Source organism: Phymastichus coffea, unplaced genomic scaffold (genome assembly GCF_024137745.1).
Source record: "Phymastichus coffea isolate CEN01 unplaced genomic scaffold, Cenicafe_Pcof_1.1 PCOF00059, whole genome shotgun sequence".
Lineage (NCBI taxonomy): Eukaryota > Metazoa > Arthropoda > Insecta > Hymenoptera > Eulophidae > Phymastichus > Phymastichus coffea.
In genome coordinates this window covers 1,163,846-1,180,885 of record NW_026706870.1, presented here as the reverse complement: position 1 = coordinate 1,180,885, position 17,040 = coordinate 1,163,846, and the positions used below count along the sequence as shown (strand labels likewise).

The 17,040-nt window shown below is 45.9% G+C and overlaps 1 protein-coding gene across 9 annotated transcripts in view; it reads right to left on the bottom strand.

Moving 5' to 3' along the window:
* LOC131666482 (sex determination protein fruitless) overlaps positions 1 to 17,040 on the bottom strand; it is a 62,785-nt gene that overhangs the window by 4,732 nt on the left and 41,013 nt on the right. Inside the window, exons 5-6 of one of the 9 annotated variants that reach the window (XR_009302100.1) lie at positions 5,189 to 10,282; positions 3,597 to 3,617 (exon numbers count right to left, since the gene is read on the bottom strand). The exons of 6 other annotated variants lie outside the window; for them this stretch is intronic. Coding sequence is in view for 2 of the 3 variants with exons in the window: in XM_058939190.1 (XP_058795173.1) it covers positions 12,273 to 12,568 (296 nt within the window). In the remaining variant the exon portion in view is untranslated. Of the gene's footprint in view, positions 1 to 19; positions 3,618 to 5,188; positions 12,569 to 17,040 lie in introns of those variants that run through there. 2 more of the 9 variants (XM_058939191.1, XM_058939190.1) reach the window with 2 other exon arrangements.

Below are 17,040 nucleotides of genomic sequence, written 5' to 3'. Positions count from 1 at the left end.
CTGCGACACAAATCCAACAGCACAACGTAACAATCAGAACTTTGCTTGAGGCGCGCTCGCGGCTTAGCTCTACGGCTCGCAACGGCAACGGCAACGACGACGACGACGACGACGACGACGACGACGACGACGACGACGACGACGACGACGACGGCGGCGGCGTCGCCGGTCAGCACAAGAGCCGCGACGGACAGCGGGAACGAGCAGGAGCTGGCTCCGTAGGGTACTCGACCGATCGCTTTCCACGGCCGTGCAAAGCGAGCGTCGGCGTGCTTGCTGCGCTGTTATCCTGGTGGGCGCGCGCTTTCTAAAGGGACGGCCGTTGCTCGCGTCCAGCCGGAGAGCGATCGAGTCACGCCTCCCCCCACCGGCGGTCTGCGCGGTTGCCGTTCTCCGCGGTATCCCATCCAGCCCAGCCTCGACGGACCATAGAGCGTCGGCCGAGCCTTCCCACTGTCGCGGCGTTGCTCCGACGGACTCGAAATACAAGCGTCCGCTTTCGCGCTGACTCCCGCTCAAACCACTCAATGCTCAATTATCGGTATCGCGAGCAATCAGTTTTTCAATTTGTCCGCATGCACGCGCTCTCAAAGCAAAGGCATCCTTTCCATTTGAAAGGCCTGGCGAAACTTGGCTGCACCAGTTAAAATGCGCGCGGAGCCGACGAGGGGGGAAGAGAGAGAGACAGACAGGCAGACAGAGAGAAGTTAGCGCGCAGCGCAGGGTTGGCTGGTGCAATGACAGAACGTCGATACTCGATATCAAGCGCTCTGCGGTGAAAGGGTCTGATTGAGAGATGGATAGGGTGAGACGTTTATCGACGAGGAGTGACGAGGCCGCGCAGCTACTACTAGCATTGGACACGCGACTAAAAAGAGAGCACGAAATGTCCTGTCTGTGTTTTGGCACTGTCGAACGGACTAAATTCAATCCACTGCCACTGTTTATCAAGGGCTATGCCGCCTGCTATTGATAGTCGAGGTGACAGCAGTTCGGACGTGTTCTTTATTAGCCGTCCAAAGCGAAAGATCGCAATTGTCCGGTCACCTTGACATTTCACTACTGTGATCGAGATAGCAAGCGTGCATCCCTTCTGCCCAGTTTTACGTGGAATTTCATTGCCTCTGCGGCCAAACGAGTACAGTAGCAAAGTGGTCCGCAGGCGTTTGATCAGCACGAGGGCGAGCGACTCGGAAGGGCAGCGGAGAGAAACTCGGCTGCGACTTATCGATCGTCGGTAAAGCCGCGCAGCGGAGCTTAAAAACGTACGGCTGCAGCATCTGCAGCGCTAACCGCATGCCGCGCTATGCGAGTGCCGCTTGACGGCTATGCGAGGGCCACTAAGTGCCAGGCCGCAGACACGTCGCGCCCAGTCTAGGCATCCCACGTTCGAGCAGACGTACCAGAACTTACGACAAAAAGGCAGGTTGACGCTAGCTAAAATAAGCTGCAAGAAAGAGCTTTCTTTTTGATTTCAAAAAACAAAACCATTCATGTTTATTATTCGTAGCTTACATTTGCAATTACAATGCTCACAAACCTGTAGACGTAACCAGGATTTTGTAACCAATAACCGTATTTTGTACCGAGCAGTCAATCTTCAAGTATAACTTTTTCACTTGGTTCATTTGAACCTACGTATGTTTCAGAGCTCGACGCTTGAAAAAGTTTTAAATCGTGGTCCTTTCCTTCGTGTCATACATAAAATTAATTATGTAATAAATATTTCAAAATAAATTTAATTTGCTTAGAGGAACATCGCAGTAATACCTGACAATTAGATATATCGAATTATAAATTATTTTTTCAGACTAGCTTAATGAAATGTTACTTTTGTAAATTTTTTTTTTTTTTTTTTATTTAACGTCGCTCTATTTATGCCCATCAGTGCTAATCAGCGACGGAGGCTTGCAATGTGTTTGGGAACAAAGCACATGAAACTTTTTTCAGTGGAGCTTGTATCAATCAGCAGGGACTGGGGAATCGAACCCAGGCCTACCGGGTGCGAGTCCGTCGCCCTACCGACCCAGCCATTGCAGGCCTCACTTTTGTAAATTAAACAATGGAATGTTTCTGTATAAAAAGTCCAAATTTACAATGGGAATGTTCAATACGACAGCAATTTTGAATGTTTTTTAAAAGAATTGTTTACCGATTGCTACTATTTAATAGACAGAAAATGAAAATATTAAAAATTACATATTCTTTGGATTGTATAATTTATCAAACTATAGTACTTTTATAATATATTTTTTTTCTGAAAAACCACTTAACCTTATTTGTTCTTAAACTATTGACGATTATTTTCTAAAAAAATGATGAAATTTTATGTTTTCGATCACTTCATTCGACACACGAGGAATATATTTTAAATATTACGCCGTTGTAATTATTTTCAATAGGAATAAGCTTTCGAAAATTCCTAAAGAATGAAGCTATTTTAATCGTTATTAAATTTGTTTGTCTTACATAAACTAATACTTTTTACTCATCAAATTTCATTGTTTTTAATACTAAAAATATAATTAATAAAATCAAATTGTTTTCTGATAAAATAACATAATATGAATCTACTTTCATGTAGTTTGATACCCTGATATACTCGATTAAGATGGTTTGTCGATTGAATCTTCATACGCTTAAATTTGACTACTGAACACATCAAGTAATTATAATGATTAAAGATATTATATGTACAGAACAATCGAAGCAGACGGTGTCCGAAGTATTAAGTTGAGTTTATGAGCAAGTGACTCGACCATAAATAACATTAACTGACTTGCTTACAATAGTAATTTACAATGGAATTTACAGTACAAATATTTGCAGAAAATTTACAAAATATTCACTAGTCGTCACTGAATTTACTTGATGTATGAACATATAATAAAAATAATAGAAGAAGAATAACTAAATAATAAGTAAATAACGTTGTTACATGAACTTTCCAGGTAGTTAATATATTACGTATAAAGATATGCTCTGTCTGAAAGTCATTGATAAACAGAAAACATTTGAGGAGAAAAATTCTTTCATGCTAAAACAATAAAAGTTTATAACATAATGAAAGTAAGTTTATCTGACATTTCCATGAAAGAATCAACATTTACCGGACATATTATCACGACTAATTTTCAGTATTAATAAAGTAAGTATTATCTCTAATTTAAAATCTTGGAGCTTAAAACATAGTATAAACTTTACTAGCATAGTAATAAACATAAATCAACAAAACAGAACTAAATAACATATACCGCGATAGCGATACAAAAACAGGAAAAGTAAGGAGAAAGCAGAAGAAATGGAATCCTCTTGAGGAAGTAAACAGAGTGACGACCAGGTCTGACCGCCGCCGGCCATTTCGATGAGCGTGTGCACGACGCGTGACAAAATGGCGAATCACTGGACGTTCACGTGCTTCGTGCGCGTGTGCGTGAGCAGCGTGTCGCTGCGCGTGTACACGGCCGGGCACAGCGGACAGGCGTACTTCCCGGGGAAGTGCACGTAATAGTGATTGCGCACATTGGTTACGACCTTACCGCACAACGAACACCGTCTCCTCTCGTCCGTGTTACTCTGTCTCTCAAATATCTGTGATATCCGCCAATTTTTCAACTCTGCAACAACAGAAACGTTCACAGTCAGCACTTTCTAGCTTGTTCTCGGATCGATGTTTGGTTTGTTTGTTCGCTTTTCGAAAATTTCGCTTCGGACGTTGCGTGCTTGACGCAACCCGCGCGTCATCTTCGCGAGCGCCGCAGCCGCGCTTGCCAAATGCATTTTCCATGATTTGCGGTTAGCAATACGTGTATATAGGCTATGAATTGGTCTAGTGACGGTACGACAATGTGCAAGATCCTTCTGAAAAACAAATGACGGAAATATGTTTTCCTTGTTCTTTCAACTGATGGGCTCTCGCAAGACAGATGACGCATGCACACCACATGTAATTATGCCAGTACCAATCGCTAAGGTTTCTAAAGCGTTCGTTTGAATAAAACCAATCACCAGGTGGATCGCTCAGTCTCTAAAGGCACGTTGCATTCCCTTCCGCTGATGGGGATGCCGGAGCTATGCTCGCGATTACATTATCGATAGAATGCACATTGCACACACATACGCACTCGAGACCCAGCGTTCCCTATTGGCTATGCAGCTGGTTTATTACTCTGGATTCCAGCTATCGGCTCGTCCGGAATTTTCTCGCCCACTAGCGCCGCTGCTGAGCGCGATGCGGCTCTAAGTGAACGATCGAATCACTACCAAATCCATCAAAACCGAGAGTTTTTTCGATTTTCAAATGGCAACATTGCGATACGTTGAATTTGATCGAAAGACAGGAGCAACCGCGAAATGATCATATGAGACGAACTGAAAAGGCTTTTGCGAAGAAAATGTCCTGATGCCGATCCGATCACCATGAAGTAGTCTTACGACAAGCTGATCACATTCTCTCTCTCTCTCTCTCTCTCTCTCTCTCTCTCTCCATTACTACTAGGCTGTAAAAGTCCCATCCACCCGTTCAATGGTTTTTACAGTCCGTCTATCGATTCTATGTCTCAAAGGGTCTATCGACGACGGCGACGGTGGTTCTTTTGTTCCTTTCACAAAACGGAAGTAACAAATCGTGCGGCATACGCCGAGCAATGCGCGAGCGACTACAAATAAACACGTAGCGTGACGCGTCGGTCAATCGATCTGGCGCTTTTGCTCGTGTACGTCTGGAAAAGGAAACCACTTGTTGCTATGACCATTTTTTATTCGCGAGACCCCTGATTGCGCGCTGCGGATAACACACTCCCTCTCTGTGCTGACTTCTCTTTTATCTCTCTCTCTCTCTCTCTCTCTCTCTCTCTCTTTTCGTTCTTCGCATTCTTGTGCTATCTCCCCCACCCCCTGTTTTTGTCCGGTCGTTCATTAGTTCCACTGCGTTAAACGAAATAAAACAAGAGGTATTGGTCTTCTCTGAATGAATAACGAGGCTGAGCGTGCTTCTAGATTCAAGGTAGAATGGCAGATGATCGAGAGAATGACAGGTAAGCATGCATAGAAAAATTCAATCGGAGCTTGATGAAGTGTGATTTGGATAAAAGAATGGAATGCTGTTCGTTTAACATTTAGTTATGTTTAATCCAAAAACTTAGTACGAAATACATCGAATGCACATATTAGTAATTTGGCCACTCACCGTCAGCCACTGTTACATCTTTATAGTAAAATTTGAGAATCGCATGCTCGGACAAATTTCAAAATCTTCATATGGAGGATGATTTGCGTAGAAAATTCGCATTAAAAATATAAAAGCCAAGACAATTCAAAAATCTTCATTTGTTGATTAGGTCCAACTATAGCTTGCTGTTAAAATATATACGTGTGAATTGCTCGATAATCTGCGGAAATTTGTGCTTGTGGAGGCGCACGCGGGTCTTCACTCTCTCTCTCTCTCTCTCTCTCTCTCTCTCTCTCTCTCTCTCTCTCTCTCTCACTCTCTCATTTTTATGTACATGTACTTTCAATGTCGACTGCTTGCAAAATCAAGAGCCCTTTGTCAAAGAGTCGAGGTGACGACGCTGATGGAAAGACGAACACTGCGCTGTTAACGACAATCGATTTGTTTCTCGATCATTCATCTTTATACCGTACCACGCCCTTCTGTTTTATTTTTACACGTGTCTTTGGTACCTGATCCGCTCGTAAATGTCTTCGTTTTGCGCGGCGACCAACGAAATTTAACATGTAATTATAGATCTCAATTTGAACGCTGTCAGCTGAAATGAACACTGCATCGGCAGATTTTTCCGTTGGCAGAGCAGAGGAGTTTCGTAAAATCTCTTGCCGATATCCGAGGACTCACCGCGTGGCGGATATTTCGATAACTTAACTGGAACGGGAAGCCACACAAGTGTAGGTGATATTTGGTATCGAAGAAGACTGGAATCCGAGACACACAAGTGGCGAATCATTCCAGTTAGGTTTTTACGCCTATCGCGACTGCAACCAGAGATCGTATAGCTTGCAGCGTCCAACTCGTTACTTTCGCGTGCACGTCCGTGCGTGTGTGTGCGTGTGCGTAAGTGTTTGTATCCGTAGAAGAGCCCGTGACGAAAGGGTAGTAGCTCGTGAAGAACTAAAGAAGGAGGAAAAAACAGACGATCGCCAGGACTAAACAGTGCGAATTGGAATTAGGACAAAAGAGGTCACCAGTTAATCGTCTCGCACACCCTTTTACCTCCCTTCTGCCTTCTGCTTTCGTCCGTTTCGTTTGCACTGCATTCCTCGGCCCACCGTCCTTTCGCTTGCCGCGCCACGTTTGCTTTATTAATTACAACATCAGTCTGATTCTGCCGAGAAATGGAAAAAAAAGTTGCAATCCTCCATTCCCGGTCGCAATACGTTTCATCCTCGATGTCGCGAATTCGAATTGGCCAACATCGATGGGAGCTCATTGAGCTTGCGCGAGAATCGCACGATAAAATTCATCCGTGGTCATTGAATGACTTGCGCTCATTGCGAACAATGAAAAAGACAAATCGTCTTATTTTATTACAATTACGGTATATGTACACGCGAGGTGACGAAACGTTGCATCGAATTGCCACTCGGTCCGAACTGAGACGCTATCGCCCATTAGGATCTTTACATTTCGAGAAACATTGAAAATATGGAAGATCGACAATACTGTTTTTGATAAAAAGAAAAGCAAGACCCATTCGGTCTTGCACTGGTCAAGATTTCTCGGACTGTGCGACCCGATCGCGAGGCCGTAAAACAACGAAGCGATAAAGCAGAGCACCAAAAGATAAAAAGTCGGAGTTCAATTGCGCTCTGCATCCGGTAGGACTCCGAGGTTTGCTTTTTCGTAAGCCTCAATCTCAACGCAAATTCAAAGTGATTTGAGAGCTAGCGCATTGTACAACATTCGCAGGCTAAAGTTGAAGTCCGCTCGCTTTAGCCGTTTAGAGAGCTTGAGCTCAAGCTTCCCCGCGAGTTCAGCTCTCGTCCGCTCTAATTTTCGCTATTTTATTCATTTGTTTACCGAGCGGTCGCCCTCGCCGCTCCGACTCGCACTTGGCAAAGAAATGCTCTCGCTGGCGCGTAATTGCAAAGTAGAATGATATTATGCGTTGAGCTTGGTTAAAGCTGCTCGGACAGAATGAAAGAGCGCTGGTTTTTCAATATAAATTTTATTTTACAAGAAAAAAACATTTTGCAGGTTAATCAACAGTAAAATACAGAATTAGTTCATTATAAAATAATAAATTCGCACCTACTCCGTTATAATAATATATCGTATATATCACTCTGCCTTTATCTCTTGACAACTGAAACGGTCTCTTTCTCTCGCGGCCTGACATCTCCAACTACACAAAGTTTGGCATAGCAGTCACAGCGTGTATAATTGCGTTTCGACGACGACAGAACAATGATCGTTAAACCGGATAATCGCGGCAGTTCGATTGCCAAAAGCCAAATCGGGGAAAGAAAGTGAAAATCAAGCTGTTCTCCTCGACTGTCCCAACTGCCTCATCTCTTTCACCGCGTGTCCGTGTTGTGCCTGTACGTGTGTCCGTGTGTCTTTGCTTCCATCCCGCTTGCATGAGAACCTTCTTCCCACGCGATATTGCACGTTTTTCAAATTCCATTTCGTTTCCTCTTCAAATTCTCATATCTATTCGTTAATTTAAATGTATCTTCAATTTCAATAAGGTGTTAGCACCAATCTATTATATCACAATGTTCCACTCCACACCACGCAATTGTAAATATATAAATACCTATAATTAATAGTAGTAGTAATAAGTTTTTTTTCTGGTTTAGTAATAGTAGCGGTAGTAGTTGTAGTACTCATAGTAGTAGTAGCAGTAGTAGTATCATAGTTACGTAATAGTGGTAGTGATAGGTAATTTCATAATGATTCACGTGTCTGTCCTTTCGCTTGCCAAAGAAAGCGGCTGCGCGAATTTCTTTCCGTTCGTTTTCGTCTGAGTAAAGTTCGGTTGCCGAGTATTTCGTCGCTTTAGCCTTGCGGGCGCGCGCTTTCGTACATTTTTTCGCCCGCTGCGAGAGAACTCGGGACACGGACCTCTCTCGCTCGTTCACATACGCGTCCAAAGCCACTAGAATCCGATTTCCGCTTGAGTTTTCATTGGATTTTGGTCTAATTCAACACGCCTATATTAAAGTACATTCTCCCTTATTTTCATTACTGATTTCGACAGAAACTTTCAATTATAATTTACAATTGTGATGCGTTACTTGGGCCTTGTTCGGGCGTCAACTTTCGGTCAAACTCGAGAACTAAACTTTCAATGCTCCTTCAAGCTTTTGAAAAGAGCTTGTTGTGCTTCGACACGTCGCAAGTCATGAAATACAAACACCTGTTTCGGGATTTTAATGACGACAGAGACTTCAACGTGTTTCGAGCTCACATTCAAAGTACCGTCGAAACAAAGCATTCAAAGTTGATCTCGCCATTTGGCTCAAAGTTGACGTGCCAACAACAAGATCCAGCACACTTGATTGTCATAGAATTCGCGATAAATTGTTTGTGAACGTTAATTAACAATTGAACATTTGGCAAGTAGTCGCTACATCTAATGACTTCAGACGCACCGCAAATATTTAATCTAAGGACAAAACGTAGTGAAACAAAAGTATATAATAAATAAAATTCATACTCGACACGTTTCCACCTGATTCCGCAAGCCCAACTTACAAACTAAAATTAGCAGAAAAAAAAGAAGATGAACAATAAAAGTGTAAGACAAACTGACACAAGGCTCTCGCTACAATCGCCTAAAAGAATATATAGTGACAAAACTTCTGAAAAGAAAAGGAAGTTATAGACATAGTCGCACATATTGTATATCACATGCAGGCAATGGGGGGATAAGAAAGCGTGCTTTGTGTACGGCGGCATACATAATAATCAATACAAAACACAATGGAAAGAAATTGAATAAAAATTACATGAAACCAAGTGAACAAAAGGAAATCCTTTATTGTTGCTCGCAGCTTTTCAGTTGTGCGCTTACATGCATAAAAAATCGTAACAATAATAATCATCATAATAAAAATCATAAGAAAACATGGTCGCTTGGTGGAAACGCAATTGCACAAGTACTGCTGCCCTTACAAATGCACAATCGCCTCGATCACAATAAATAAATCATTCCATTTTGTGTTTAAGTAAACGAGCGAACGTTTGACGTATCGCAAACTCGTTTGAATCGCTCAGCGACTCGTCATCGGCACGACAATATTCATATAGTAAGCTACGATAATAAACATATACAACAAGAAAGAAAGATCGTAAGGGCCGCAGTACGATTTCTATTCGGACCTTTCGAAAAACACTCGGCATACTGCACATATTTGGTAAGCGATGAGCGTCTAAAATAATGCCTACGACCTTGTCACTTTTGTTCCCCGCATTCCCAAACGAATAGGCGCTGAACGAGAAGATAATTTTTTCACGAGAAATACAATGCAGAAAAAAAAACGAGAAGGCAGGTTAAGCCAGGGGGTAGGCCTACGCACGGTGTGCATTCTCCGACTCGTATGCCGCGTTACAATTCACTTGCATCTGCGTCTCTGTGTGTGAGCGTGTGTTTGGTTTGCCCCGTGTACATTTCCCTGCTTATATATTATATGCAAGTGTAAAAATAAATAAATCCGTGCGGTCACAGACGGAAACCGCTGTGCTATTATAATTGCATCTTTCATTATAATTCTCGTCAACCAGTAACAACAGTGTATATAAAATCATTAAAACGGTAAAACAAAAAAAATAAAATAAATTATATCCAATATATATATTATTATATATACCTCAGTGAATAAGATTCTGCGTAATATATTAATAAAATCTGGTTACGGTTAATAATATACTATACTATATATTACTTTAAATTATTTCGGTATATGTGTGCTTTGTTTGGGTACACAAGTAAAAAGATAGCTAGCTCATCGATATCCTCCCTCTCGCAATCTAGGCGACGTTCCTCGATCCTCTTAGTTGTAGGGCATGCTCAAGTGTAACAATACGAATTTGATCGTTTTCAACCGATTCGTTTGCTCGAGACGCTTGGTTCGACAATTATGATTTCCGCACAACAATCGGGAATGATTTAGTGACGAGGGTCCAATCGCCTAATCGGAATAATCCACAAGGTCGTCGCGAGCAAATGATAAAATCCAATGCGTTCGAGCAGAAGGCTGAAGAAGCTTTTCATCGGTCCGTGCGGCCCTGGCACTCGAAGATGTTGAATCGCACTGAATGCTACAACCAAACGAGTCGTAAGGCGATCGTGCGTGACTATTATTAAAAGAGAAATAATATATAAAAACAAAAACAACGGATTGCACCTCAACCGATGATAGCTGAACAATAATGGAAAAAAAGAAAAAAAAAAAAAAAGAAAAAGAATGACATCAACGTGCAACGACGTGTAGTGACTATCAGTTAACCACCCCCTTGGATAAAAGTCGTAATCGTTTTTTAATAACGTAACTATCTGAAATGAAACCAATATATTAATAAGGGTAGATTATATAAAGTATAAAATATAGTACTATAAATCATCCAATACACGATAAATTCTTATAATCTGTTGCCTATGCACTTAAGTCCCGATCGTGGAATGTCTCTCGTGATTTCCACTGTTTGCTGCATTATCATTTGCGGAGTGCAGATTAAAAATTATAGACTTTGTAACAAGTACCGTAAGTTTTATAGTCAAAATTCATATTAGAGCTGCGTGCCTATTGCTGCCTCCTGTAACAGAAAGCCAAGTTGAAACGAAGGGACGCGAGGACGCGATGCATAGGACAAAGATTTGATTCGTTGTCGATCGAAAGTCAGTAACAGCTAGAATATTGATTACTCTCGCGCTTACAGTCCCCCGTCGCTCTTACGAGAAGCGCGTTCTGTGTAGGTCGACCCTTTGCTTATTAAAATATTTACACTTGCCGTGAGCGCTTGATCAATCGCATATCGGTATCCGTGTATTGCCATTGGCGACTCGCTAGTGAAACCTGACCGTACTCTTCCGCCAGTTATCTAATATGAAGTCCAACTATAAAAAAACTGTTCAACAACTATATACTCAACTCACCCTGCATGTAGAATCAAAATTACTTCGGCTTATGCTTAAGATTGTTAATAATTAATTAGTGTTTTATATTTTCGGCCACGGCGACCGCCGAATCACCGTTTCATGTATAATTACAATGTATATAATAATAATAATTCTTTTCAATGTTTATCGTCACTCATTGTAATCATCGTTATCGTTATGTTCTCCCTTCTAAAAGTCCCAATTGTTTTCTCGTCCTCGTTCTCTTAGTCGACTTACATTACTTAATAGAACATCAACTACGGGGAGGAATTGGCACCGCGTTTGCTCCCAAATTTTCGCGCTTGCTTGTACGTCTCGCTTTAATTACAAAAGGGCGCGTGCGCCTGGCGCAACGCCCCCTACGCACAGACGGCTGCCGCGTGGCGCGCAACCCCCAGCGCCGCCGCGTCGTTATTTACATGGACTCTGAACCGATCGCAACACTAGTGACAAATGAAACGCAGTCTAACCGTTAATGACTAATCGCGAGCCCGCCAGGCGTCGTCGTCAGCATCATAGTCTTCTCGCTTCGAATCTTTTTCTCTCTCTCACTCTCTCCCTCCCTTTCGATCTTCAACGGTGACTCGTCTTCGGCACGACGACGACGACGACGACCGACGACCGACGACCGACGACCGACGACCACGACGGCGACGACAATCCATAGTTACGCAATGACGAAGCTGAGCGTGCGGGCGTGTGGAGGACGACGAAGATGAGACTGGTTTTGTACAGAGGTTTGGCGATCGACGCGTCACATCTTCTATAAAATATATATATCACATAATGACGCTCGGCGCGTCACCGAGCCGCTGGACTGGTGCAATCGCGCCGACGGGGCTGGCAATGATCGGCCATCGCGATCGTCGTCATGGTCGCGATCGTGGTCGTGGTCGTAGTCGTGGTCGTGGTTGTGGTCGTGGTCGTGGTCGTGGTCGTGGTCGTGGTCGTGGTGGTCGTCGCCGCCGAGGACTCATTCATGCACGCACACATACACAAGCGATTCTCCCATGTCTGTGTGTGTGGGGGTGTCGGGTGTGACGGTGAGGCCTAGCGTGACGCGGCGCTGGTGGCGGCGGCTAACAACACTAGCAGTGGCTGGAGGCGACGGCGTAGGCAACAACGTAGGAGGCGACCGTGGCGACGGCGGCCTTAGGAGAGCGTGTTCGTGGTGTCGTTACTCGACGCGGTCAGCGCCAGCGAGCGGGCCATGTAATCGTTAAGATCAATCTTTCTTGACTCGGGATGTTTGAATTTAAAGTGGGTGTGCAGATTGTCGCTGCGCGTGTAGATCGCACGACAGAGAGGACACTCAAACCTGCCGGGGAAGTGGACGTGGTAGTGGTTCCTAATGTGCGTCACGACCTTGCCGCACAGCTTGCACCTGTGTCGGTTGCAGCCGCCTGGCACCCGGTCAAAGGTCAGCCGCATGTGCCAGGCTCTTGAACCTGCAACATCAACACAAGACAAGTCACTCAATCATTTTTTCCTTTCTCCACTCGCGATCGCCCTGTTCCTTACTTTAGTCAGGCTTTTGTTTGTTTGTTTGTTTTTTTTTTCTTTGCCGCCGCGAAGCCGAGCCCGCGATCACGGACACGGATTCTCATTGCGCGGCAGACGCTCCCCGAGTCGCTGCTCGCCCCTTCGATCCGGTCGCGGGCTCGACTTCTGCGGCAGGTGTGCTTAGCTTTTGCTCATTTGTTTATCATCATCGTGACGCGCTTCCAGAGATTCGCGCGCAGAGAGAAAGAGAGTGAGACTGGAAAAGATGTGATTCGCCGTGGTTAAGTTGAAAATTACAGTGAGAAGGTGGTGAGAAGATCGATAAGTGAGAGGTTAATGTCAGGCGTGCTTCAGCCGAGAGAATCAAAGCAAAACTCCACCTAGGCCTTAATGCCACCTTTTTCGCAATTTGTACAAGTGTTAGGCCGATCGGAAAGTCGCGTTAATCGAGTTACAGTCTCGCCGGTGATAAGCCCTTTCGCCACGCGTGCGTTGCGTCTTGCGTACCGTCGGCTCGCTTCGGGCCTGCTTCCCAGGCTGCGAATGGATGTGGAATGAGCCGATAAGATTTTCGACGAGTGTAAGCGTGCGTGAATTGCCTTCAAAGCGACGGACTTGATACCGATAGATAAGAGCAGACGATACACAGAAAATTTTCCCAACTTCCAACCTTTATCTCGATGTCGTTTCTCGAAATTTCGCTTTCTTTCGGGTTCAACAATCTCGAGTCGTGTGCTTTCGTGTTGCCTGAACTTATCAAGCGTTCCGGTTACAGCACGAGAATATCATTTACACTCCGCTTTTTCTGGATGGACGTACGCCGACTGCATTAAAATCTTGAATATTTTTTAGGTCTATCGACTACTCTTCTAAGTTTGACAAAGGATGATCGAAAGAAATTTCAACTGTTGCTTGCAGCGTCTAACACGACAACAACTTCTTGAAAATTCATGAAAAGTAAGCTAATCGAAGCTTCAAACTTGAGAAACTAATCCACTCGGAGTCCGTTCGCTATTTTATTTTTCGTTTCGCTCGACGACATTAGAGGCTCAACGAGTTGCCAAAGTTGCACGTGAAAGAGCACAGAGACGCGCAGGTGAATAAAAAGCAACGCCTGTTAAGGGTTAAATGCTGGTAGTACCGGTGACGACATTCATCAGCGCAGCGATCCGCAAGTGGAATAAAAACAAAAAGCCCCGCTTTGGGAAGCCCGCAGAAAGGCACGAGAAGCGGCGCCCTTGTGCGCCATCGATGCAGCGCCACTGACTAATATTCCGCAAGGCACTCACTTGTACGCGCGTAATACCTTCGCCACGAAGGCTTGCGCGCGCGTGGGTGTAAGTGACTGTGACGCAGTTGGAGCACGCAGAGAGGAGGCGAGGCGACTCAGCCGTGAAAGGATTTTGCGCTTATAAGCTGCCGCTTAAAGTGTCGACTTTCCTCTCTCGAGCATTATCGCGCCCCGCGCCCTGGAGCTTGCGCTTTGCGTGAAAATTCACGCTCCACGGGGCAGCACAGAGAGACGGCGGCGACGTCCCCTTTGACGCGCCCTGCTCCTCTTCCCATTTCTCTTTTTCCTTTTTCCTTGTCTTGCTTTCCACTGCGATCGACCGAAGGTGGCGCCACCTCGTCATTAATAATACGGCTCTCTTCCGTGATGTGTTCACGTGCAGCACAGCTCGGCCGTGTGGCTGTAGATGCAGAGTTAGTCTTTTTTCCCTTTCCTTTTCAGTGGGTTATGTAAGAGAGAAAAAGAGTACACGTACTATACGCGCGCACGCGCACACATTCACACGAGCACACGCTTCCGTTGCGGCCAATATGTGAAAAAGTCTGTTATGAGCAGAAGATATAGATACTAGAGCGACAGCGATGCGAGTTACGTACACATATGCGCTAATAGTTAGGTGTGCTTCTTTCATTTTCTTACTTTCTCGCCTCGGCAGAGATAACAGTTAGGCGCACTTTTCGCCGTATGGGGGACAACGTCATCAATCGTTGCATTGTCAATGTTGCACGCAAGCGCAAGCCCAGTTTTCGTTATCAGTTCAATTAGTCGTGATTAAGAGCCAAGTCCTGTTTATTCGGTCTCGTCTTTCTTTTCATTCCTTTGCTCCGAGCCTTTGCCAGCGGAAAGGAAAGCAATTTCCTTTCCATTGCCTCCGTCACTGAGGCTTCGACTTCCCTCTCTCTCTCTCTCTCCCTCGCTTTAGTACGCGCTGTCGGATGCACACGAGCAACGTCGACGAGGCCGAGAAAAACGACGAACCAAAGCCGACGCGTGCACGCGCACGCACGTCCTCCCGGCTGCGTAAATCAAAGAATCTTAATCATCGGAATCAGCTCGTTATTAATCGTAAAGATTACCGCGTTATACCCGCGAAGGACTAACAGGTGTCCGCTAGCCGAGGGACATGCAGACGCGTCCCTGGGGCAACGGTATCTCTCTTTCTCTCTCTCTCTCTCGCTCTCACGTGACGCTGCCTTTTATTTATGAGACTTGCGCGCGCTCGCGAAAAAAAACTAGGCAAGCTGCTCTCTCTCTCTCTCTCGCGCGCGCGCGCGCACGTAATGAAACAGAAAGAAGCAATACCGGTGCAATTACAGCTCGACGAAGCCTGGAGAAAATAATCGTCAACTCATTGAAAGTTGAAAATTACTTTTGCCAAGTATAATTATGCCCGACGCAAAGCAGCGTGATCGATAGCGGGGGCGTCGAGGGCGCCACTGCGAGCAGGCAAAAGCCGTGGCGGAAGTGCTCGCCGATGCGCGCGCGAAATCGAGGCCGACGATCGGGACGCGTGCCTTCTCGTCGGGAGGTCCTTCGCGGCTGAACGCCCGGGCGACGAGAGCGGCCCCGCAGCGACGGCCAAGCTGCCGAAAAGCTAACGGCGACGAGCGGGATCTCACTCGGAGCCCTCGGTGCGTTTCGATTCTCCCTTCCCTGCCGTTTCTGCTCCGTAGAGCCTGCCGAGAGCTCGCGATGCACGTGAACAAGAATTTCGGATAGAGGTCAGCAACGACAATTGATTTGCTGTTTGGCCGTCCGTCGGTAAAACAGATCCGCCGTCAAAGCTCGACAGCGCATCGACAGCATCGTTGTCCAATAGAAATGGCAAGTGCAAGTGTAATTAACCGGCTTGCGGTCTGACAATCGACGCAACGACAGCTTCCGTGATCGTCGGAGAGGCGTCTCCCGCCTGCAACCCGGTTCATTTATCGCGCGGCGCCGCGTTAGAAGCTCGATTAACGGCTGCGTATTTGAGGCGCGCTTCTATCGCGAGAAGCCTCCATCCCGCCGACTGCATCCTAAGTCAACAGTCAAGCTGCGAGGGATCCGTTAGCTTTTACAAATTGCGCTGTAACGTCAGTGCTGGCACAGGCCCAGCGGGAAACTCGATGTTTAATGTCCGGGATGCCGCGGGCGAGCAGCCCGGCCAGAAGGAAAAGACGAAGATTATTCGGCAACGCTTAGCGAATAACCAATAACCAGCGAGACCGATGACGCTTTATGAACGAGAAAGACGCTCGCGTCGATACGACACGCATTTCGGGCGCGTCCAATAATAAAATTTACACTACAGCCGGCGCGCCGCCGTCTCACAAAGAGGTCACATACAGAGAGAGAGAGAGAGAGAGAGAGAGAGCGCGCATCTCCCCTCAGAAAATCAATAAAGGCACAGTTACGCGTACGCAGGAGCGTGCACGCGATGCACATTTGCCCTCCTCGCCCTTAGGAGCGGTTAACGGCTGGCCCTTTGTCCGAGAAACCTCGAGGGGAGCGACGGCAGCCCAAAGCACGCGACATCTGCCGCTCTCCGAGCCGGCCGAGAGAGGTCGCCACCGATTTCGCTGCTAATTGCGTCGATTCGTCTCCTGTATCCTCGGGAGCGAGATTCCGCGCAATTCGCTGCCCGGCGGAGGAGCGCAGACGATCGCGAGCCTCGCCGACTCCGACCAACTGCAACGCCCGGCGGCCTCGTCCTTTTCGAAAAGAAAGAGAGAGAGAGAGAGAGAGCTCGCTTTGTTCCACGCCAACGTCGGAGCGCACGTGCGCTTAGCGAAGGGAGGCGAAAGAGGGTGACTCCCCCTTCGCACCCCTCACCTCTCCCCCTTGGCCAACGCGCTCTCTCTCTCTCTCTCTCTCTCTGTCTCTCTGTCACCCTCTGTTCTCAATGTATAAACTGGATGCAGCCTGCACGCGCCCGGAGAACTTTTGGCCTCGCCGCACTGCATTACCGTACCATTGTCGCTGAGAAGTAGGAAAAAACGAAAAAACAAAAAATAAAATAAAAAAAAAACACCTTCCGTTGCGCAAGCGACTGCTGCAAGGACGATTTTTCTCATCTTACGCGGACGGACGTCACTGTCGACGTTTTCACGTGGCAACGCGACGCGTCGACGTTCGATTAGAGTT